Below are 25764 nucleotides of genomic sequence, written 5' to 3'. Positions count from 1 at the left end.
ACGTTCCGCAGCCGCACCCAGTGGAAATGGTCTCATTGATTAGAGTGGAACCTATCTGCTGCGGTGACCGCGGCCAAGACGTGCCGCAGCCGTAACGTTGCCGTAACGCGTCCGGTGGAATCAGGCCTTTAGGCAGGGGTGCTTGGGCTTAAGAGGGCGAGCAAACAGTCGTGAAAGGGAAGGAAGGCTAAAGGCCTAAACATAAACAATGAGACCATTTTCCACCGGGCGCGGCTGCGGAACGTCTCAGCAACGTCCCAGGAGTGGCTCGCCGTGCCGCAGCGCTATCATTCCGTAGCATTTCTATTTTTGCCGCAAGCCGTTGCTGAACCGCATACATTTCAACAGAGCAGATCGAGTAGGGCAGGAAGAGAAAAAGTAAAAGCCATAGAGCATCCAGTCAATTTTCAAAATAAAACACAATACTCAGCTCATGCAGCCTATCACAACGTCATTTATATACCAAATCATCCTTTTTATAAGGGCAATGACCGGAAGGACAAAGCGTGGCATTTAATTGCAGTCGTTTTGGGAGTGGAAGTTGAGTACATTATTAGGTTTAGGATTATCGCGTGATCTCGTGATCTCGCGTGAATACGGCTGGCTCGCAACGCACGTTGCGCTACCGTAACGCGCCCGGTGGAAATGCAAGCAGGGCAGGGTCGCAGCCGTTCCGTGCCGCAGCCGTAACGTTGCCGCGTCCGGTGGAATCCCCGGGTAAGGGAAGGAAGGCTGACACCGGGATTCCACCGGACGCGTATGCGCCGCGGAACGACGAGATCACGCGATAATCCTAAACCTAATGTACTCACCTTCCACTCCCAAAACTATTGCAATTAAATGCCACGCTTTGTCCTTTCTGACATTTTCCTTATAAAAAGGATGATTTGGTACATAAATGACTTCATGTTGCTGAACTTCGACAATGAGTCTCTCGTCGTCCATGTTGCCGACCCTCTGAGACCCTTTGATTGATTGACTGCTGACCTGGTGCCAAGGGTCATGACGTAATAATGTTGATGTGAAGTTACATGAGCTTTTGAGTATTGTGTTTTATTTTGAAAATTGACCGGATGTTCTATGGCTTATACTTTTCACTTCCTGCCCGGCTCGACCTGCTCTGTCGAAATTGACGCGGTTTAGCAGCGGCTCGCGGCAAAAATAGAATTGGACGGAAAGATAGCGCCGCGGTGCGGCACGCCGCCCCTGGGACCCTGCTGAAACGTTCCGCGGCGCGCCCGGTGGAAATGGTCTAATTGATGAGAGTGGAAGCGATCAGCAGCGGTGACGCCTCCGGTGGAATCAGGCCTTAAGGGAAAGAAGGCTAAGGGAAGCAAGGCTAGAGAAGCTAACGCTAGCAAAGGACCGGCAGGATCTGTGTGATCGCCTGGCAGTGTGGTACGCCCTGAGAGAGGGAGACAGGTGGAAGGTGTTTGACGGACATTGAACTAGAGCATAAAGGAGGTGGATGACCCTTCTCCCACCCTGGTTCGGTTTACTCTGTAAATAAACCATTCTGCGTTTGAACTACTCTGTGTGTTGTGTAATTTTATCTATCCGACTTGGTAGCGTGGAAACCCCACACCCACTGGCCCGCTATAATAGTTATATGGGTCTAAAGTAGTAGGTGTATGGTAGTAGGTCTATATGTTTATAGGTATATGGTAGTTTGTCTATGTATAGGTCTATGGTTAAAGATCTATGTACAGACTGAACTTAGTAAAGGGCTCCCACATGGACCATTGACCAGGGTTAGCGAGGAATTAAAGGTAGCTGACCCGAAACCATTGTTATGAGCAACACATGTCTGTCAACAATGACACCTCTGGGAAATGCGTCTCTGGAGTGAGGAGACAGATGGGGCTTCAAGAATGCCTTGATCAAGGAGCACCTGTTATTTTAGGAGGAATACTCTTCATTTATCCTCAAATGCAAATATTGCATTGTTGCAACATTGTCACACCTAGCGTTGCATCATTAATGAAGTTAGAATAATGATCTGCAGAAAATATATTTTTCTACCTGCATGGAAATGAGAAACTGCATTCAATGTTGCACACTTCAGTGTTTCCCTTAGCACCGTATGGTTAAGGCCGCAGCCTTAACAGTAGGGCCCCGCCTTGACTAACAATGTATAAAATATATATATATATCTATAAATTTTTTCATTTTTTAATTATTATGCAATAACAAGGTACAAAAACTCTCGTAGAGAAAGAAAATATACTTCCATCAAGTACAAAAAATAAAGATAAATAATGCATCGGTAATACTGTTCAAAACAATAGTCGTGCCACAAAGCGTTTTGAATGGAATTGAAACAGTGGCATCAGGTGGTCACATATATTGTTGCGAATTGAAACTCTCACCGAAGACCACCCCCCACTCCCTGACCACCTTGACTAAGACATTTCTGTGCGAACAATATGCCATCTATAAAGTCTACATCATTTATAAACTCATATATAAATTAAACAATGTTTTCCCCACATCACCAAACCAGTGATATTTAAATCGCAATGGTAATAGACACTGTTCCTCTGGGAAAAGGGTCTCTGGACTGAGGAGACAGATGGGGGTTTAAGAATGCCTTGATCAAGGAACACCTGTTATTTAAGGAGGAGTTGTTACAGAATACTCTATGAAATGTTATGATATCTTGCTCTAATTTTGTTTATTTTGCCTTGAATTAAAAGAGTTGGAATTTTAAGAACACAATGACCAATTATCATTAACTCTCCTGAACAGACTTAAAAGACCCTAATTGTTGTGGAATTTCACTTCTTGAGGAACCAGGGCGGGTTCCTGAAAAAGTTAATCTCAGAAGCATAACCAGAGAGCAAACACTTTGAAGGTTTGGCTGTTTGCTGAGCCTCCTACGCAATGAGTATGCAGTGGAGAACAGGGCTACACGCTGGCTCAAATTGAAGCACACAATGTGTGGTCTTCCAATGGAGAGTACAGAATACAGTGCACACTGTTAAACGTCAAGTTCTCAGAGGAACTTGGAGAGTCTTCAATTTGAAACTGAAATGATCGAAAACACAGACTACTGTATAGTTTCCATAATTTCCTTGATTCTTTATCATTCCATAAAACTATCTTGCTCTTTCAAGGACGGAAACAATTTTAACAAACTCTGGGTAAATACAGAACGCTAGCAAGGAGGTTTATCAATGTACAACAGATGATTCACACTGAACAAAGAAACCAGCACCTGATAACAACTCCTTTCCTCTGTTGTGGATGTTGAGCTGTAATGTTATTGCGCCCTTTGGTATTCTTAGTTGAGGAAATCAGATGGTTATTGTTGAATAACCAATAATTGTTTATTCAACAATGACTCCAAAAAGGTCTAAAAGGTGATCAAAGCACCTTTTAGGTTTAGATGTTCTGTTAAAAAAATTAGCTCTTGGATACGAACCGATTCCTGAACTTGAGTATCGGACGATACTCAAGTTATATAATTAAAACAATACATTTATAGGGTTAAGCTTCCATGCATCCATGTTTTTGCGACTTGGTAGCTCAAACACATGTAGGTTGGAGATGATGCGTTTCACATTCCTACTCTCCACCTCCGACCATTAACGAACACAGCATAACACCACACATGTTTGTGTCTTCTTTGCCTGTGTAGTAAATGAGCTAGTCATGTGACGGTATCGGAACAGTGCATTAACCTGCGTACTTGCCGATACCCGACACTGCATTTGAGGCAGTACCGGAGGAAGTTCCAATATTGGTATGGGTATCGGAACAACTAGGAGCCCACAGCGGTCCCATCTTACACCTACTACAGAAACCCAGAGGCCGACACAAACCAATCAAACGGCTGACAACAGGCCTACCTTAAAGACCTCGGAGAAGAAGCCCGACCCGATCTTCTCGCAGAAGAAGTCGTCGATCCGGGCCAAACTGGAGATGGCGCTGCGCAGGGCCCGGTAGGACGAGGGGCGTATCCGGTTGGGCGCCTGGTGGCAGTGGGCCGCGGGCCCCTCCGGGTCCCCGTCCACGGGGTCCGGGCAGCGGACACAGCAGTCCTTGTCACCTTCGTCATAGTCCATTGTAGCGTTTGTCTACTATATGCCCTTCTCTGTTTAACTGTAATGAGAATTGTAGAATTGGTTGGTTTCGCCGGCATAAGAAGACCCGGTCGACCAGCGACCGGTAGACCAGCCACCGGTAGACCAGCGACCCAGTGGACCAGTGACCGGTAGACCAGCAACCCGGTGGACCAGTGACCCTGTCGACCTGCGACCTGGTGGACCAGTGACCCGGTGGACCAGTGACCTTGTAGACCAGCGAACCCGTGGACCAACAATCCGGTAGACCATTGGCCGACAGACCAATGACCCGGTGGACTAGTGACCCTGTAGACCAGCGACCCGGTGAACAAGCGACGAGCAACCCGCTGGACCAGCGAACCGTTGGACCACCAACCCGCTGGACCAGCGACCCAGTGTACAAGCGACCAGTGACCCAGCGGACCAGCAACCCGGTGGACCAGCGGCGTGGTGGACCAGCGACCAGATGGACTAGTGACCCGCTGGATTAGTGACCCAGTTGACCGGCAACCAGGTGGACTAGCAACCCAGTGGACCGGCACCCCGTTGGGCCAGCGACCCAGTGGACCAGCAACTCGTGGACCAGCGAGGTCAGAACTGCCCGAGTGCGCAGCTGACAGCACGTCCCTTCCTGGCGGGTTGTATCATTGTGGTTCGGTCCCTATGGTCAGTCTTGTCCAGAAGGGCTCGGGTAACCCTTTCCTTTATCGTAGTTTCCCGTCCTGAAATTGAGGAGAGAAGCAGAAACTGTGACTCAAATACAACTGACATTCTAATTCAGCTGCAAATAGACATGGTCTGGACCGTGCTCTCCACAGAACTTTGAGGAAATGCCAAGCGCCCACTTTGCAAACCACATCGAACACATTTATCCATCCTACTTTACAGACTTGCCTAAAAAAGGAAACTTTAATGCATTCCTCATGATAATGGTGGTTGACTTCTTTGCGATGCGTTTCCTTCTTGTTGGTCCTGCAGCAGCAGCTATGCACGGTGCGGTGGAACCATAAGCCATCACCTCCATGTCAGAAATAGGTCGCCTGGGGCTGGAAGCTGCGAGGCTTAACCGACAGAAGCCCGATGTGAGGCCGTTTACACGTCACTGTTCGACACCGGTGCGTTGTTTGCAGGTTCGCCTCCAACATAGTACATCGATTGTGGAATTCATTGTAAGAAAATTCCAACCAGCATGAAGCTGGGATGACCGCTATAGCGGAAGATCCGCGTCTTACCTCTATGGATTAAAATAGCGCCATAGTCCACATGTTTGTGGTGAAGAGGCGAGGGTGTTTGTTTGCGGCAGTACGCAGATCTCCGTGCTGGCTTTAATCCCCCGTTAGGAGTTGATAGTGGTCCAGATCGCCGCTCCAGTGACAGCTCAGACGGCCCCCATAATGATCGGCCGCGGTACGCCGGCTCAGCTCGCCTCTGATTGGTCGGAATAAAAAGGTCGCGTAGACAACATACAGACAGTGACGTCAGAAACGTAATTGGTTGGCGGCTGAACCTAAACCAGTTCCCACTGTTCACATTAGGATTTTTAATCATAGTTGAGATACCATAAAACCATATCCAGATCTGAATTGCAGTTTAACAGGCAGCACCTGTTAAACCTTCGTTTCTGAGCCGGATATGACGAAACACGACGCTGGCGAGGATGATGCTGTGGAGGATGATGATGAGGATGATGGTGCATTCACGTCGCTGGAAATTATGGGTGAAACATTTTCGCGGCGTCGGAAAGTTCGCGTGAACGACACCTCATGACGCTGTTATGATTCTACTTCCCTTCGGCAACAAAATTTTGATCAAGCCCCCAGGAACAGTGCATACTTCCGCAATCCACCAGTGCTCAGCGGCCAAGCCTGGTATTGCAGCTGTTGAAGCGGGCTGCGATTCATAGAGCCCAGAAGTAGGGCCGTTTCTCAATTCGCGTACTTGTGCGTGCTCGTGTGCTCGTGGACTCGTGAAACGTCATCAGTCGTTGCCCGAGCACTGTTCCAATTCGAAGCACGCATCAAGCGAGTACTGTCGTAAAACCCGGAAGTGTTCTTGATGCGTGCTCGATCTCGCCGTTTCACCGAGCATGCATCGGAGGTGGCTCGTGTGTGCTTCCTTGCAATCGCTATAAATCCCAGGATGCATTTCGCACTCGCAGCAGTACGATGGCGGACAATATGGAGAAGACGCACAACTGTAGCTTAAGTTACTCTTAACTTATATGTATATATTTATATAATATAATAATAATAATAACTAGAACTGCAAGCAGTTATGCAGGGGTCCAAGAAATGTGCATTTCGCCGGCACAACGCGAAGCATGTGTTCAAAACAAATGGGCACGGCGTAAGCCAAAAGATGCAGCTGACTCCAGTGAATCTGTGGATATAAAGGTTTTGACTGTGGGAGGTTCGTTGAGGGAGTTATAGCCCAAAACGCGTTTTCAGAACATTCCATTGGCCAGTTAGGAGATATATTATTTCGTCGTTTATTTGCCCCCCCTTGTGGCGAAATTTTCCAAAGACAATTTTCCTTTGCCAAATAACTCCCGCCCACATTAATAATTCTTGGCCATATTTTTTATATAGACTCGGGTTTGCCCCTTGATGGTTTCCTCATAGTTTGAAGAACATTCCTTTGGCTAATTTGAAGATATACAATTTCCTTGTTTATTGCGCCCCCTAATGGCGAAATTTGCCCCTGGAGAGTGAACACTAGTCGGATCAGCCATCTCTTCTTCGTTCGTTACCAGACTCCGGTTACATTGTGGGATAGCGTAGTGAACTCCGTTGTTTACTGTGGCGGTAGTACGCATTCGGAAAAGTTTTCCGTACTACACAATGCGTACTGAGCATTCGGAAGCGCTATATTTGTGGCGTACTACAAAATGCATACTATATAGCAGTCAAGTAGGAGTATTCGGATTCAGCCAAAATGTTTCACTATGACTCCTTTCAGCTGCCCACCCCTCCTTCTCCAGCAAAAAATAATAACATGAAACGGCTAATAAAACGCTTCAGGTGGCGTTTTGAAAAGAGAAAACTTTTTTTTTTTTAGAACATGGCATAAAGATTATTATGAGCCTATGATTGATATCCATTCATTTTTTGCGGAGAAACATTCCTGTCCCCCACTTGAATTGGAGTGAACGGAGATATCTAGGCCGTTTCTCAATTCCTAGCACGCGTACTACGGACTCGATGACTTGCAAGTACGTACTTGGCAAGTCCGTACTTCAAGCACAGACTGGCGAGCACGTGAGTACGTACCTGCAATTGGAACAGCAGCGGACTCGATGACGTCACCACCTCTGCTCGTCCGTTAACTGTGCTACGGCCTCATTTAGGCATATACTACTGAACAATATAAACAAATGATATAAAACAAAATCCCAGCCTCTTTCATTTTCAAATAGTATGTAAATATTCTGAATGAATAAAAATTGAAAAGATATGCGTGTCCTGTCATGTGTATAAGCTATACACAAACGACTTTTATGTATATATTTATATATTATCTTATATTATTATTATTATTATTATTATTATATTATATATTATATAAATATATATATAAGTTAAGAGTAACTTAAGCAACAAATATATGACTTGATTTGACAGGTTGGAGAATTCAATGATAAAAACGTTACAAATAATAAATACCGATATTCGTGAAACAATATAATAATATAAAAGCTTACAATTAATAGCTTATAGATAGCTTACAGTTGTGCGTCTTCTCCATATTGTCCGCCATCGTACTCAGGCCCCCAGGATAGGCGCATACTTCCGCAATCCACCAGTGCTCAGAGGCCAAGCCTGGTATTGCAGCTGTTTAAGCTGGCTGTGGACGGGGGTCCGTCATTTCATGTGGCCCAGAAGTAGATATCGCCGTCCACTCCAATACAAGTGGGGAACAGGATTGTGTCTCCGCAAAAAATATATCAATCAAATGGATATCAATCAAAGGCTCATAATTATATTTCTACCCTGTTCTAAAAAAATGTAAGTTTTTTCTTTTCAAAACGCCTCCTCAAGCGTTTTATTAGCAGTTTATGTTGGGTGGGCAGCTGAAAGGAGTCGTACTGAAACAAACGGCTCCTTGCTATGGACCTATTTTGAAGTGCACGGCTCCATTAACTTCCGAATTAAATTAAATTCTGAATTAACTTCCATTAACTCCATTAACTTCCAAAGTCTGAGATTTGTCCTTTTACTTAACATGAATGGCGTTGAACACGGATATATAACACACATATAAGCACTTTGAGATTCTTGAATATAAAGTGCAGTATAAATAAAATTTATTATTATTATTATTACATATCATTGAAATAGCTGTAACAGGCACGGACGTATTGATTACCTGAATGATTATGGGAGACCTACGTAATTTTCATAATATTGTTAATTGTCTAATATTAACATTTCAGTTGCGTTGGTAGGTATTTCATTTTCATTTGCTTGTTTAGCTATGTATGACAGGGTTATGGTTAGCTATGTATGACAGTTGACAATGTTGGTGTATTACAATTCATTATTTGGGTAGGCTACTCCAACTTCGTTGCTGGTCGATATGTAAACATTTACTTTTATATAAATTATTGATTGCATTTTTCGTAAATAGTTAGTTGGAATGAATCTGTTTCTTAAGCAATAACATGTTGTGACTGTCTGAGTCTCACACTCAAACATTCAATCTCAATCTCACAGATCTCAAGAGGGGCCGCTGCGACTGTGCGCGCCGCCAGTTAGTCGCCCTGGCAACGAGTTTACTTCCTCGTCTCCTATCCTGTTCCTAATTCCTCCTCTCGATCTTCTTTTCCTCCGTATTGTCTTCTTTATCAGAGTTGTTGGTATGAAATCCAGTTGTTCGGGTGATAAATCAACTGTCTCGCAAGCGAGTTGAAGCTCCAGAAGGTCCGCTCTAGCGTAAGTGCGTCTCGGTGGATTTGGATACGTGGTGACCACAGCAGAGAATAAACCTCCATAACTTTATGAAGAATGGCTTTTGAATTCCTCCAACGCATTTGACAGTATCCATAAGTCATAAGAATATTGTCACGATTTAAACTCGACAAAAATGTGAAAAGTAAATTAAATATGTAATAAAGTAGCCTTTCAATGACGAGTCGCTCATAGGAGCGCCCCGCATCTCGTTGCCATGGAAAACCATGTTATACATGCTTACACATCGTCGTTTTTTTGGCGACGATGATTCCTTCTCCTGTGGCGTGGCATAACTATGGTCTTTCAAAAAAATGCGGTGCATGTTCAAATTTGCCGGTAAAATCGTCTCGCTAAACTAAGCTCTGTTCCACCGTCACGCTGGCTCAGAGTGAAAACGCGTTTGCAATTCCTGTACGACCTAGTGCTTTTTGACCCTCTCGGCAGCTCATAGACCGGAAGAAAATGGAAGCCTCCATGAAGCTTACCCGTGAGCGAGTTTATTTTTTGCAGGGTGGTAGCGGGAAGCTCGTGAATATTCATGAGGGAACTCATCCCTCATTGGCTGGGACTTGGCTCGCTGGGACTTTGTCAGAGGGCTTGTGAAAACAGAGGGCTTGTGAAAATCACGAACGCAAATAAATGAAACGTTGTTATAAATCAACACAAATCTTTGTATCAATAGTGTGACACATGTTATACAGTAGTTGTTTTTAGACGAGTTAGCATTACGAGCTAACGTTTGTTTTTGGCACTTACAGAAAGGTAGCTATAGAGTTGCCGTGTAGGAGGTGGATTGATAGGTGAAAATCAATATTAAAATTAATTTAGCCCTACGCAAAAATATTCTATGGATAGGCCTACCGATTTTATGGCCCTTCTTTCTATAATGTATTGGTTGTGGGGTGTGGCAGAACCACTATAAACAAATATCAGAAATCATACGGTTTATTCTTATCCATCTACACCTAACCTCCAGCAGCTCCATCTCCTCAAAGTTGACATGGGTCTGGCAAATGTTGCAAGCTTTAATAAATCCTGCCATTATGCTCACTACTTCTAGAAACAGAACAGGATGGAATCTTAATGGAAATATCAAGACATGGATAGACAACAATTAGAAAAAAACAACTTGGAAACAATCACCAGCTGCCGAAAGCACTGCGATGCGCTATACATAACGTTATAACTTTATTTACTACAGTAGCCCAGGCTGTGACACATAGGCCTAACAGTTTCACAGGGGCTTTTAGACGAGTGAGCTAACGTTTGTACTTACAGAAAGGTAGCTATAGAGTTGCCGTGTAGTAGGTGGGTATCATGTGTCACATTATTCGTGTTGATTTATAACAACGTTTAATTCATTTGCGTTCGTGATTTTCACACAAGCCCTCTGACAAAGTCCCAGCGAGCCAAGTCCCAGCCAACAAGTCCCAGCCAATCAGGGATCAGTTCCCTCATGAATATTCACGAGATTCCCGCTACCACCCTGCAAAAAAAAAATTCGCTACCCGTACTATGTAACCATATTGATATTAATATTAATTATTCTTCGCTCAGGAGGATAAGTCAGATTTTTGGCAGAGATAATTTTACACCAATGAGGACTTATTTATGAATGAATATGTTGATTTGAGGTAATAAATTACTCAAAATATTACATAGTGTCCCTTTAAACTAAGCCAGGCCTTTTATATTTTTTCGTTTGTTATTCACAGTCTATCTTATTAATGATACAAAGCCTTAATTAAACCCCTTCTCTTCTGTTTGCAGAAACTGAAAACTTCAGAGTATATTTTATCTTAAGTATATATATATTTTATTTTTTATTTTTATTTATTCATTTCTTTTGTTAGTTTGTTTTATTTTGTTTCGTTAGTTTGGTTTTTTCTTTAAATTTATTTTTATGATTTAAAGTATAATTTGCCAACGTCCTTGTCACAAACTCCTGTGTAGTAGTCCAGTAGGTGGCGGTATATGGGGAAAAACTATGATCCTCCACTAAACTAGAAGAAGAAGAAGATCTCTGCATCCGGTACGTCACGGACTAGGTCACGTGTCTTGGCCCCATAACGCGGAAGCAAATCGCTCCTGTATGTTACCCTGCGCCACTGAGCAGTTTGTATAGGAATGAATGGGCGGCCATTTTCCAGTCTGTAGTCCATCCTTTATTATGTCCATGATCGTACTGCTGCGAGTGCGAAATGCATCCTGGGATTTATAGCGGATGCAAGTACACACGAGCCACCTCCGATGCATGCTCGGTGAAACCAGAGCCCGTCTACGAAGAGCCTGGGCACTCCCTATACGCCCCATTGTACCGATCTTGGTTGTAGTTCCATGAGACATCCACTGGGGGTGATCGCGGGCGAGTCCAGATTGAATGGGAGTCTATGGGGCTAGACGGCTAATTATGCCTCTTTCACCTGCTTGTCGTTGAAATATCGCAAATTTTATTGTAGATTCCGCAAGTTCAATATAGATTATGGTTCAAAAGTCAAATTAATGAGTACTTATGTCCTTTCGATTTCTTACAGTTTGGGCCGTTGTTGGCCATGCACGCTAGCATTCTGCTAATGAATGCTGATTGGTCAGGGACGGACTTGCGACTGATTACGACCAGAGACCCCTCTTGACGGCATCTGAAGCTGAAGCGCAATCAGAAACGTGTTAACTTCGACTTTCCGTCGAACTCAATTTTTGCGTACTGTATTTATATTTTCCTACAGGCCCTTTTATTTTTTAGATAGTATGTATGGTGAAAGTACATGGGCATAAATGGAATTTCTTCCATTTCTTGTGTTCAATGTTCAATGTGTTATATACATGGTAGGAACGGTATGACCACCTTAAATAATACAGTCAATGTCCCGCTCAATATCATTTCATCTGTCATTGTCTATTTTTCGAAAATAAAGATAGTTTAAAAAAGAAATGCCTCGTAAATGTGCAATGATAAACTGCACTAACAGTGGAAACGGATTGTCCGTCTTTTCGTTTCCCAAGGACAGAAAAAGGTAACGTTCTTGCTTGCTCCTGTATGAATGGTCCTAGGCTACCATGAGGCTTCACCTGGTAAGGAAAGTTGCGCTGGAGCCCGGGTAATATCGCACATGGCTTATTCAAGTTGCGCGCTGTCGTGGCAATTTCTGTATCAGATATTGCGTCTAAGCAGATGAGATATTTAGATGCAAAAAGCACACAATACTGTTGACAATTAGTGGTTAGATATATTTGCAATAAAAGTACGAACAAAGATACATCACAACATGCATCAACAAACAACATAACAGGCATACATTACAATAATCTGAGGCCTCAGATGGGAGCTCCTCTTTGCGTGTTACTTCATTCTCTGAAGGTACGCTCAGACAAGTCCACTGAGTCTTCCAATCAATGAGTTCTTATTCACTTCGTTTGGGTCCTGAAGGGGGTGGTCCCCCAATACTAAAAGTCTTTGTTCACCAGATTGTTATCTTTACAGTTGAAGCTCCCCCGCCCGAGGCTAAGGTGGGGTCAGCGGCCGTGCCATGTAACTCTCTGACTTTGTTTACGCTAGCCAGAGTGTCGGAACAGGCCCATACTTCAAAGCATTGCTTGGGGGATGACACACGAGAAGATAGGAACAGGCAGGCAATAAAATGCATCACACGACTCTCGAACGTTCACACTTTAAATGACCCAAAAGGAGAGCAGAAGGCAGACACTATATAAAATTACACAGAATAGCAACAAAACTTAAATTCATATAGACCAAAACAATACAACATGTCGATTTTCCATCACAGCGCTAGACATTCTCTAAAGTGTCGAGACTCAAGCACTTAACTTGCCTTAACCGATTGTTCCATACAAATTGTTAGTTAACGATTTAACAACTTCAACATCTGCTATTACAGTCGTTATTTTTTTGTAGGACTTGGGCTAATGAACTTGCACAGAGGGAAAACCATCTACACCACTTGTCATTGATTTCTATGCATTCACTGATCTTTACAGATGGGTTTGTTTTAAGCCATTGAATATAATTGCTCTGCCCTGCAACACATTATAAGCTACACATGTTTGTTAAATGAGAAATATGGTCTGGGTCACATTGAAACAGTAACAGTTGTATAACAGTAATTATACAAACATTATACCAACATTGCAACAGGCAAGTTATTCAAACATCACACTAACAAGAACACAATAAGAACAGTAACTAATAAAAAAAAAAGATAAATTATTTAACAACACTGAAAATACTGAACAGAGGCAGGGGTAAAAGACAGAGGAAGAAGACTTGTCCGTTGTCACAGCATCAAGGTCCAACTGTAGAGATCAAGAAAGGAAGAGGCATGAGGAGGAGTACAACAGAACACTGCTCTCTAGCAGATTGTTTACTGATGTAAACTAAATTGATGCAGTCTTAAAATTATGATTCTAATTCAGGTTTCTATTTTAGGAGAAAGAAATGGCTCATAATCGTTACTAAAAAAAAGCTTTATCATCGGCACTAGTGAGGATTAGAAAAAACCCTCTCTGTAAGTAACATACATATGTAAAACATTCGCGCATTTCTTTTTTTTACATTAGCTCACTAAAACTGTGCAAAAAAAAAGGCTTACCTCCAACAGCTGGTGTTATCGTTGCGGGAAAAGGGAAGTCCTTTAGAAACTGCCGTAAAGCAGTACCTCTGACAGTATGACAATGTGTGACGTCATCGCATGTTTTTAATGCCTTTTTAGAACAGATACATGACCTTAAAAAATGCAATATTCAGCTGAGTTTATTATCTTAGCCCCACCTTTTGATAGCAACTTTCAAATTACTTGACAAAAAATTACATTGTGAGAAAAGTGGATTCTGAGGATAGACCCCGTTGGCTCCCATTCATTCTGGACTCGCCTACGAGCGCCCCGCATGGTCAGAGATTATTACTGCAACCAGTCCAGAAAACCGGAACTAACCAGCGAGTGCCCATTCTCCTCATATTAGACATTCTCTGACTCCGCTCGGAATCTAGAAGTTCTTCTTCGTCAGCGGTATATATCACACCAAGAGGATTACCGCCACCATCTGTTTGGCATGGAACATAGGTTCTGACTGATTGTCGGGGATCATGGAAGCTGCAAGAAATATATTGTTTGTCATTCGTGCATACCAGCAACACCTTGACAGATGTTTGGAATATCTGCGGGAAAACGATCAGGAAGATATATGGTGAGTCAAACTTTCTCACCGTTCAAAACTTTTGCGTTGAGGTCCGACATGGTCATGCGCATCACTAGTAAACAATGAGTCACCATACGTCACCAACTGGGCAACTCTGTTAACTAAATTTGGCCCCAGTTGCCGAACGGAAGTAGAATTTAACAGCGTCATGAGTTGGCGTTCACGCAAACTTTCCGACGTCGCGAAAAGGTTTTTCCCATAATTCCCAGCGATGTGAACGCACTTTAAACCAGAAAGACGTTGTAGAAAGCGGCGAAAAAAATAGACATTAAAAAGAGTAAAAAAGGAAAATAAGTAATGAAGTAAAAAGAGACATTTTTAATTTAATAGCAACGATGACAAGACGGAAAACAGGTAACTTATCAAGGTAATTTTGCCGGCATCTGAGGGGAGATAAGTCATCTCCAAACATCCGGTGGAGTTTCGGCGGTGTTCGGAAGCGTTCTGACACCGGGATTCCACCGGACGCGTACGCGCCGCGGAACGGCTGCGCCGCGGAATGGCCGCGTCCTCTGCCCTGCGTCCATTCCTACCGGGCGCGTAACGGCAGCGTAGCGCTGCCTTGCGAGCCAGCCGTATTCACGCGAGATCACGAGATCACACGATAATCCTAAGCCTAATGTACTCACCTTCCACTCCCAAAACTATTGCAATTAAATGCCATGCTTTGTCCTTTCTGACATTTTCCTTATAAAAAGGATGATTTAGTACATAAATGACTTCATGTTGCTGATCTTCGACAATGAGTCTCTCGTCGTCCATGTTGCCGACCCTCTGAGACCCTTTGATTGATTGACTGCTGACCTGGCGCCACCGGTCATGACGTAATAATGTTGATGTGAAGTTACATGAGCTGAGTATTGTGTTTTATTTTGAAAATTGACCGGATGCATCGAGCCTAAAAGGCTAGATTCCACCGGAGACGTACGCGCCGCGGCACGGCTGCGCCGCGGTCACCGCTGCTGATTGCTTCCACTCTAACCCTACATGTCCACTACCTCCGTCAGTCAACGGACGTGGGAAGGCGTGGCTGACTGATGAGGGAGTAGTCTTTGCAGAGGCATCCGTCAGCCAATCAAATCGCTTCGCCGGGTTCTTCCCGCTACTTCCTGCTTGTTGTGATGCAAGATGACCCGCTTTCCCGCTTTCCCGCTTTCCAGTATCGTCAGAGCCCGAGTCGCGTCACAGTGCTTAAATTTGCATACGCGATCTGATTGGATGACGGATCCGTCGCTGCCGAAAAAGTTGAACATTTTTCAACTTCTTGACTGAGCCGAAGGCCCCGTGCCCACGGAGGTAGTGGGCACGGATCCCCATTGACTTTGAATGGGGACAGACGCGCAATGCATTGTGGATCCGTCCGTTCCGTTGGAGCCTTCGGCTCAGTCAAGAAGTTGAACATTTTTCATGTGTTTTCCCCGCGGGTGATTTGTTGACCATTATGTTAATTTTGATGTGCCTATCCCCGGACGTGATTGGCTGCTGCATCGGAGGCCAGAGGATCCGGGAGGACAAAGCACGGGCGAGCTCAACATTCACGGCAGCTGGCCTTGGATATGCAGCTTGCCATATTGGGTCTTCGAATGGTTATTTGTTGGTTGATCGAGGTTCTTGTTAATTGCTACACGGGAACTGGGCCAGAGTTTTGTTAGAGGTTATCGAACACCGACTCGCAGCTATACTTTTGTTAAAAACACTAGACGCAGGGGTGCTGTTCCACTCATGTATTTTGGGAGCGTATGCAAATTTAAGCACTGTGACGCGACTCGGGCTCTGACGATACTAGAAAGCGGGAAAGCGGGCCTCTGCAAAGACTACTCCCCCATCAGTCAGCAACGCCTTCCCACGTCTGTTGACTGACGGTGCAGTGGGCATGTAGGGTACGGCCCCGTGCCCACTACCTCCGTTCCGTTGGAGCCTTCGGCGCCGTCAGAAAGTTGAACAATTTTCAACTTTTTCGGCAGCGACGGATCCGTCATCCAATCAGATCACGTATGCAAATTTAAGCACTGTGACGCGACTTGGGCTCTGACGATACTGGAAAGCGGGAAAGCGGGTCATCTTGCATCGCAACAAGCAGGAAGAAGCGGGAAGAACCCGGCGAAGCGATTTGATTGGCTGACGGATGCCTCTGCAAAGACTACTCCCCCATCAGTCAGCAACGCCTTCCCACGTCCGTTGACTGACGGTGCAGTGGGCATGTAGGGTAATCAATGAGACCATTTCCACCGGGCGCGCCGCAGAACGTTTCAGAAGCGTCCGAGGAGCGGCGTGCTGCGCCGCGGCGCTATCTTTCCATCCAATTCTATTTTTGCCGCGAGCCGCTGCTAAACCGCGTCAATTTCGACAGAGCAGGTCGAGCCGGGCAGGAAGTGAAAAGTAAAAGCCATAGAGCCTCCGGTCAATTTTCTAAATAAAACACAATACTCAGCTCATGTAACTTCACATCAACATTATTACGTCATGACCGGTGGCACCAGGTCAGCAGTCAATCAATCAAAGGGTCTCAGAGGGTCGGCAACATGGACGATGAGAGACTCATTGTGGAAGATCAGCAACCAAATCATCCTTTTTATAAGGAAAATGTCAGAAAGGACAAAGCGTGGCATTTAATTGCAATAGTTTTGGGAGTGGAAGGTGAGTACATTAGGTTTAGGATTATCGCGTGATCTCGTGATCTCGCGTGAATACGGCTGGCTCGCAAGGCAGCGCCACGCTGCCGTTACGCGCCCGGTAGGAATGGACGCAGGGCAGAGGACGCGGCCGTTCCGCGGCGCGTACGCGTCCGGTGGAATCCCGGTGTTTGAGGCGTTCTACGCATAGCTGTGGTAGACCGTACTACACTCTACACAGTCATGTGTGGTACGGTCAAGTAGTAGACACTGAACAGAAATAGTATGTACTAAGTATTCGGGCTATAAAATAGAACACAAAATCATGTTTAAAGATGTTTGAGTTTTTGTTAGAATTTTTTTCAGGTTATAATCTCTTTTTTCAGTGTTGCAAAACCTTTTTTACAAGGTGTTGAGTTTTCAAACCCTGACTTACAAGCATTTGAAACTTTTTTTCAGGTTTGAATTATGGCAGGAAACTGGCTCCATACTAATCAGCCTCTCGTGAATGATGTTCTAATCTCTCGCTCTAATTTAATTTTGGCACTATGGGGGAGGGAACCAAGGCAGGGCGGGCTCTCCTGTGATTGACCATTTCTGAAGAGCGATATTTGATTGACAGCCCTCCTCATTCCTCCTCTCATACGCACACACACGCACGCACGCACGCACACAGTGGCGGTTCTACGTCCAGTTACGCCCTGGGCAAGACTTCCTCCAAGGGGGGGGGGGGGGGGGGGACCCTACGGACTTCAGTGGGGGTTTCATTCCGTCTGTGCACGGCACCTTCTCAACGAGCAGGTGTGCGCCTGCAGCGCCAGAGGGGGCGCCAAAACACCAATTCCCCACACAATGTTTTGTACTTCATTGAAAACCGCTACGCAGCGCTTATTTTTTTTTAACTGCTCGTGGTGCACCCCATGTGATTTGGCGCCCCCCACAAAGATGGCGCCCCGGGCGGCTGCCTGGTTCGCCCGTGCCTAAAACCGCCACTGCACGTGTAACCCAGATATATTTTCAGTCAGCTAATGCTTTTCTGTATTATCACTGTTTTTGGTGTGTGTCTCTTTAAGGGTTACGACCACTTTATGTTGCGGCAGCTTTACGACTGCTGTTTTACGGTGTGTGTTATTGTTACCTTGGAGACTAAGTTTTCGCGGGTAGATCTCTTCTTCAATGCCTGCAAGCAACGTGGTCAAGCTGTGATTCTCCTGATGTTTAATTTTGAAGTTTAACTTGTTAAAAGTATTTTTAAGTGAAATATTTACCGTACAAAGTACTCGGTTTTCTTTGGATAATATCCGGAAGTCCGTCTGCAACGTTTATCTACAAGAAGACCGTTTGCAAGGAACTCCGCCGAGTGAATGAATATTGATGAGACGCTGCCGCTGTTTCCTGAGTGCTTTCCTGTGGCTCGTGAGCTCGTGAGCCGTCGTCATCTTCTGAATATCCTGAGGATTGCAGGCAAAACTACTAAACCACCACACACATATAGAGCTCTATAATATTATTGCTGGCCAGCACTTTACTTTATTTTGTTATTTATTTTTGTTGCTAAAGACAATAGGACACTTCAAGATTTGTTCTTTGTTCTATAAGAAGACCGTTCGGTATCCATTTTGTTTTCATGGACTGAGAAAGAGACATTTAATTAAAGCGGACGAGTAACATTCCTTCAGGTATTTTTGTACTGAATAACAGGGTGTTGTTCAGACATTTAAGTATTTGGTTAACTGCCTAAAAAGGGGAAATATATATTTTTCTATTTTTTTTCTTATTCTAATTTATATATATAATCACATTTCCATGTGATTTAAGGTTTACTGTTTTATGTTGTTCCTGACCTACATTGTGATCAAGTAAGATACATTTCAGTTCAGCAAATGTTAAATAAAACTGGATCGATAGTAAACTGCTATCACAACCCGAGTAAATTCTGTTTATTGGTTACAGACGAAAATTGGCGCCCGAACAGGGACTGAAGTGTGTCTACTTGATCTTAAATATACAAACTCTTTAAAGTATAATCATCTGAAAATTGTAAGGTTGGGTTAATTGAGAAAACAAAATGGAGTTTTGTGACATGTATGGTTTTGACCCAGAGCGCACCGTTATGCTTAAGGGTGTCCCAGCTAAGGTTAAACTGGAAGATGTAAAAAGGGTTTTTGCATTACTAGATGATGTTGGAGTGCATCACATTGACAGCCTTCCCAATACCATTCTGTGTCAGTTTAGCGAGTCTTTAACTCCAATGCTTCTAGACCGCGAGCATCCAGCTGATGACTCATATTGGGAGGTTATGCAGATAGATGAATACTGTCCACCTAAGTCAGTCAGTGAGCCACCCACAGATGATGTAGTGCCTCTTGCTCGTGCTATTAATGACATGACAGTCAATTTCAGAGAGCAGGTAAATGAGTTAGCTCTAACATACAACATGAGCCCCATTACTTTGAATCAAGTAGCAGTGAATCATATTTCTGGAAAAGGGGATAGTGACAAGGGCCCAGTAACTTCTACCCCAGCATCTGCTCTTGAAGCCCCGGCATTTAAAGCACAGTCTACCCCTAATCCAAGACCGGTTGTATTCAGTGCTGATAGCTACTCATCCAGTCCAAGACAGGCCCCTAATGACACTCTGCTTGTTGACCCCCTCTCTGCAGATGTTCAGAGAGTAATCGTGGAACATATTGTAAAACACGACTCCCTGGTGTTCATTCCACCTGCAAGAGAACTGCGTCCATTCTCTGGAAATTCTCCTAAACCTTCCACAGAGGTGGATTACAAAGTGTGGCGGCTTAGAGTTAAGCAAGTAATAAATGACTCCAGCCTGTCAGAGGCACAGCAGCGACGTATGCTTCTTGATAGCCTTCATACCCCTGCTTTAAATGTGGCTTTCTCTATTGGAGCCCAAGCCCCACCAAGTGACTATCTCCATGAACTAGACCAGGCTTATGGTAACGTTACAGGAGGTGAGGAGCTGTATATTCAGTTCTTAGAGACCCATCAGGACAGTGGGGAGAAAGCATCCGACTACCTGCGTCGACTCCAAACTCTGTTACAGGAAGTAGTTGAAAATAAAGGTGTGGCTAAACAAAATGGTGATTCTCAACTTTTAAAGCAGTTCCTAAGAGGCTGCTGGGAAGACAGTATGATAACCACATTGCACCTAAAAGAACAACTCAATGACCCCTCCCAGAGCACGCCCACTTTCTCAGAGTTGCTGTTCAAAATAAGAAATTATGAGAAAGAAAGTCAGCTAAAGGAAATGAGGAAAAGGCGACATACTGCTGGGAGCACAACCAAAGTTCATACTAAGACACACCTAACTACTGATGAGTCTGAGCCCCCTAGCAACAAAGTCCTAGCGGTGTGCGATGCTAACACTAGGGAGCAGCTTGAGGAGAGAATCAGACTGTTAGAGGCTGAGCTAAAGCAAAGTGTCACTACTCAAAATGCCAATCCCCCCAGATATGATAGAGCAGGACGAAAGTTCTCACCGAAAGCAAAAGGCAGCAACACAGCTCCACCACTCCAAGCCGTGCCCACAGAGAATCTCATTAAAGCAGGCAGGTTTTGTTACAATTGTGGAGAGGAGTCACATATGATGCCGCAATGCACAAACCAAACTAATGCTGTGCTTGTGCAGAAGAAACTTTGTGAGAGACACCAAACTAGACAAACCCAACGTCCACTAAGCTACCAACAGACAAGCCCCCAGCCAAATCTGTCTTTAAACAGTTAAGGGCTCCTGCTGTGGGACAAGCAGGAGCTCAGTGTCAAACTAGTTCCCCTGTTTTGAGCCAGTGCATGCATGAACCCCCAAATGCATCAGCAACTATTCAGATTCCAGCAGGACTTGTTGGAGAGCCTTGTGATAGTGAAGCATGGTTAGATGGAGTCCAATGCAATTGCATAATTGACACAGGGTCTCAAGTAACAATCATATCCCAGTCATTTTATTCCCGTTACCTTTCCCACCGACAGTTATTCTCTATTAAAGATGCCCTAAACATTGAAGGTGCAGCGGGACAAAAGGTTCCATATTTGGGCTATGTTGAAGTGGATGTGCAGTTCCCTAAAGATAAATGTGGCACGAACCAATGTTTTCACATCCTAGCTTTAGTAAGCCCAGATCAGTCATACAATGACAAGCATTCTTTGCTTGTAGGTACTAATGTCCTGCGTCCAATGATCCAAGACTGCATTAAGCAAGGCGGAACTAAGTTCCCAGAAACCCTTCCTATCCAGGCCAGCTGGCTAATGGCTTATGCAGAGTGTGACAACCGGACTGACTCCCAAACAAAAGACGCCAAAGTTCTGCGTGTAAGGCTCAGCAGCAAAGTACCCATACGCTTGAAGCGTGGCGAGCTTTGTACTTTAAAGGGCATCTGTCACAATAAACCTGGTGAAGGTGAGTTCCAAGCTCTTGTGGGTGGTACGGAGGAAATACCCACGCCAGGAGGCCTGATCGTCTATGACCAGATAGTGGATGTAAAGCCTCAATCCCACAATAAATTTAAGCTTGCTGTCAAAAATATTTCTCAGCGTGACATCACCTTATACCCAAAAACAGTCATTGCTGAGTGCTCTCCCATTGACTGGGCAGTGCCCGTTTCACACTTTGACCAGAACAAACAGTCAGATGTTGCCCTTCCACAGACACATGCTCTGTCGGTGTCACAAAATGAAAAGATCAATTCAGCAGCTGAAATCTTCTATCCTGATTTCAGCGACAGCCCCATAGCACCAGAACTAAGGGAGCACATACAGGCTAGAATAAACAAAGAAGTGCCAGATGCGTTTTCTAGACATGATCTAGATGTTGGTAACATTGCAGGAGTCACTCATCGCATAGAGCTTGACCCTCATGTACCATTCAAAGAGCGAACTCGACGTGTCTCACCTGCCGACTTCAATGACTTAAAAAGGCATCTCCAAGACCTTTTGGCCATAGGCATCATAGAGGAATCACATAGCCCCTACGCCTCTCCAATTGTTCTTGTCCGGAAAAAGAACGGAGATCTGCGAATGGTGGTGGATTACCGCAGACTGAACAACTTGACTAAAAAAGATGCCTACCCATTACCCCGTATAGAGGAGACATTCTCCCTGCTGTCAGGCTCAAAATGGTTCACTGTACTTGATCTAAAGAGTGGGTACTATCAGATGGAGGTTGAACCCTCTGATCGGCCAAAGACAGCATTCACAACACCCTTTGGAACATGGCAATTTCGGAGAATGCCCCAAGGCCTGACCAACGCTCCAGCAACCTTCCAGCGAACCATGGAGAAGGTGATGCAAGGTATCAACCTCCAAGAGGTTGTTGCTTTCCTCGACGATCTCATAATATTCTCTAGCTCTTTGGAGGAACATGAGGAGTGATTAATGAAGGTTCTCAAACGCGTCTCTGATTTTGGCCTCAAACTGTCCCCTTCCAAATGCAAATTCTTCCAGACCTCTGTGAAATACCTAGGGCATGTGATATCTGCTGAGGGAATCCAACCCGATCCTGACAAAGTTGCTGCTGTAAAAGAATGGCCCCGGCCTCAAACAGCCAAAGAGCTTCGGTCATTTTTAGGTTTCACATGGTATTACCGAAGATTTGTGAGAGAGTATGCCAGGGTTGTTAGGCCACTAAATGATTTGTTGAAAGGAGATCTAGCGCCCAGGCACAAAGGCCCTAACTCCTGGCCAAGAAAACAGTCACATCCACTTGGTGCATTATGGACCGCTGATTGCCAAGCAGCATTTGAGCTCATTATTGAGAAATTAACATCTGCCCCTGTGCTTGCGTTTTCCAACTGGCAGCTCCCATATGTGCTCCACACTGACGCCAGCATGACCGGTTTAGGTGCAGCCCTGTATCAGGTCCAAGATGGCCAAATCCGAGTGGTAGCATACGCCAGTCGTGGTCTCTCTAAAAGTGAGAAAAACTACCCCGTGCATAAGTTAGAATTTCTCGCCCTTAAATGGGCGGTCAGTGAAAAGTTTCATGACTATTTGTACGGGGCTAACTTCAAAGTGCTAACGGATAATAATCCTCTGACATACGTGTTGACAAGTGCAAAGTTAGATGCCGCGAGCCACAGATGGCTTGCTTCTCTATCATTGTTCAACTTTGACATCCATTACAAATCTGGTGTGCTGAATATCGATGCTGATGGGCTCTCGAGGAGGCCTCATGAACCATCCGAAGACGATGATGAGTCTCGAGAGATGGATCAGAGAATCTCCGGTATGCTAGATCGTGCTAGCCTCTCACTTGAGGAGTTCCAGGTTTTGGATGGGGAGACAGTGAGCACTCTTTGTATGCGCCACGGTATCAATGTTCATGCAGTTTCACAAGACAATCAGGATCCGGATAGTGTCATACCTGCAGTGGAAACTCTCTTGTGTCATGAAAGTGCGGTCCCTGATGATCTGGAAGATCCAGTCCCTGGGCCAGGACAATCAGCTCTGCCAGAAAAGACTATGGAGGACTGGCATCAGTTGCAGAGGGAAGACGCAGAATTGGCACAAGTTATTTGTATACTGGAAGAGCAGCCTGACAATGAGGTATTTGATAAAACGTCTGTGGAGCCAGAGGTTGCTCAACTCTTACGTGAGAGATCAAAACTACTCTTGAAGGATGGAGTGTTATGCCGCAAGGTTCTCAACCAAAGAGGTGAAGCGTTTCATCAACTTGTCATACCCAGTAGCCTTCCAAGGTATTCATGATGAGACAGGCCACATGGGTATCGAAAGAACTTTGGAACTAGCTAGAGCAAGGTTCTACTGGCCGAAGATGGCGAAATACATTGAGACAAAGTGCAAAAGCTGTGAAAGATGTGTCAGACGAAAATCTAAGGTGCAAAAGGCATCCAAACTAGTTAACATCAAAGTCAGTGGTCCCCTTGAGTTAGTCTGTATGGATTTTCTGACAATTGAACCTGACTCAAGAGACACTAGAAACATACTGGTCATAACTGATCACTTTACAAAATATGCACAGGCATATACGACTAGAGACCAGACAGCCAAGACTGTTGCCACAGTGTTATGGGAAAACTTCATTTGTCACTATGGTTTTCCACGCAGGCTGCATAGTGATCAAGGAGCCTGTTTTGAGTCAGAAGTTGTAGCAGAACTTTGTAAGCATGCTGGAATCGCCAAGTCTCGCACAACACCCTACCACCCGAGAGGGAATCCGGTAGAACGATTCAACAGGACTCTGCTCGACCTCTTGGGAACGCTGGAGGACAAAAAGAAGGAGGAATGGAGGAAATATGTCAAGCCCCTTGTACATGCATATAATTGTACACGGAACGATGTGACTGGCGAAGCCCCTTTTCTACTCATGTTTGGCAGAGAGCCGCGTCTCCCCATTGACCTCTGTTTTGGCATCAGCCCTCAGGGTCACAACCCCAAAACGCACACACAATATGTGCGAGACCTAAAGAAAAGACTCAGACACGCATATGAGCTAGCGTCAAGAAATGCTGAAAAACGGCAGTTGTTGAACAAAAGGCGCTGGGATGCTAAGGTGACCGCCTTGCCTTTAGAGGTAGGGGATCGAGTCCTTGTGAGGAATCTGAGTCTCAGAAAGAAGCACAAAATCTCTGACAAATGGGAATCCACTGTTTACGTTGTTGCCAAACAGCCGGATGAGAGTATCCCTGTGTATGTTGTCAGGCCCGATAATGGTGAGGGCAGAGAGCGGGTTTTGCATCGAGATATGCTTCTTCCCTGTGGGTTCTTACCTGCAACCTTAGAAGCGGATCCTGTGAGTACTGTTGTGCAGGCAATCCCGACTCAAGTTCCTGAGGTGACTGATGAGGGAGATATTGAGGATGATCTGTCTTCAATGGAAGTGGATCAAGACTTGGAAACTCAGAACACGAGCCTTGAAACCCCTGAACAGAGTACCTCTCAAAATCCCCTAAATCCTGATGCCCCTGAATTCATGTCAGATCAGCATGATTTGTCAGACACTGAGACTGTAATTAGTCCAGGCCCGTCCCAGGCTAGGCCTCAGAGAACAAGGGTACCACCAGCTTATCTTAGTGACTACCAAGTTGGTCGCAAAGCCCATTGTAAACATCACACCTTAAGTCCCCCTACACAGCAGACACTGTTTTATGGTTTCTTATTGTCCTTGCAGCAGCAAATTGCAGGGTTAGTTCAGTCTCTAGCCGTAGGTAGTGACGGGGACGTCACATTTTAAGTGGGGGAGGATGTAACCCAGATATATTTTCAGTCAGCTAATGCTTTTCTGTATTATCACTGTTTTTGGTGTGTGTCTCTTTAAGGGTTACGACCACTTTATGTTGCGGCAGCTTTACGACTGCTGTTTTACGGTGTGTGTTATTGTTACTGAAGAAATACACTCCTCGATGTCAGAGTTTGGATTTAATGACAAAGATGAAGAAGTCCTGCAGCAATCACACACAATAACAATGTAAGCTACAAACGTAATAACAACAGTAATTCCTACATTCACATAAATGCATACACACATAAGCATCTCAAGTATCAAAAAATAACAATTGTATCAATCAGGAAAGACTCACATGAATCATGCCAGCAGCTCAACATGCTATGCAACGGGAACGTCTGCAATGCTAACGAACACAACAAGGTAGACCGCCAACTCAGCCGGTCAGCGGTCTGCAATACAACACTATCCCCTAGTGGCCGGAGGTAAACTCTGCATCCCCCCCAGTCCGGAAAGCTATGAACGGGAATAGGTTAACGGACTCAGTCCTGTATCCAACGGCCCGTCTCGGGCTCGTAGCGGCTGGGTGGCCTCCTCACGCGGCACGGCTGTCCAAGATGGGGCGACTGCGACGTCGTAAGCGACGCATCTGGGTTGACGCCCGTAGGAGCGGGGGCCTCCTGGGCCTCGAGACCAGAGGATGCCTCACCAGGGGGCTCCGGCGG

The 25764-nt window shown here is 45.0% G+C and overlaps 1 protein-coding gene across 2 annotated transcripts in view; it reads right to left on the bottom strand.

Moving 5' to 3' along the window:
• The window catches only part of LOC132453794 (dual specificity testis-specific protein kinase 2-like), a 29425-nt gene extending 23500 nt beyond the window's left edge, over positions 1-5925 (bottom strand). The window contains exons 1-2 of one of the 2 annotated variants that reach the window (XM_060046743.1): positions 5300-5925; positions 3852-4789 (exon numbers count right to left, since the gene is read on the bottom strand). In XM_060046743.1, the coding sequence (XP_059902726.1) occupies positions 3852-4067 (216 nt within the window). In that variant the 5' untranslated portion in view covers positions 4068-4789; positions 5300-5925. Of the gene's footprint in view, positions 1-207; positions 379-3851; positions 4790-5299 lie in introns of those variants that run through there. The other variant, XM_060046744.1, reaches the window with a different exon arrangement.
• Between the last annotated feature and the right edge of the window lie 19839 nt (positions 5926-25764).

The sequence above is a fragment of the Gadus macrocephalus genome, chromosome 3 (assembly GCF_031168955.1).
Source record: "Gadus macrocephalus chromosome 3, ASM3116895v1".
Taxonomy (NCBI): Eukaryota; Metazoa; Chordata; class Actinopteri; order Gadiformes; family Gadidae; genus Gadus; species Gadus macrocephalus.
The sequence above is the reverse complement of the archived record's forward strand: the minus strand, read 5'-3'. Positions and strand labels throughout refer to the sequence as shown.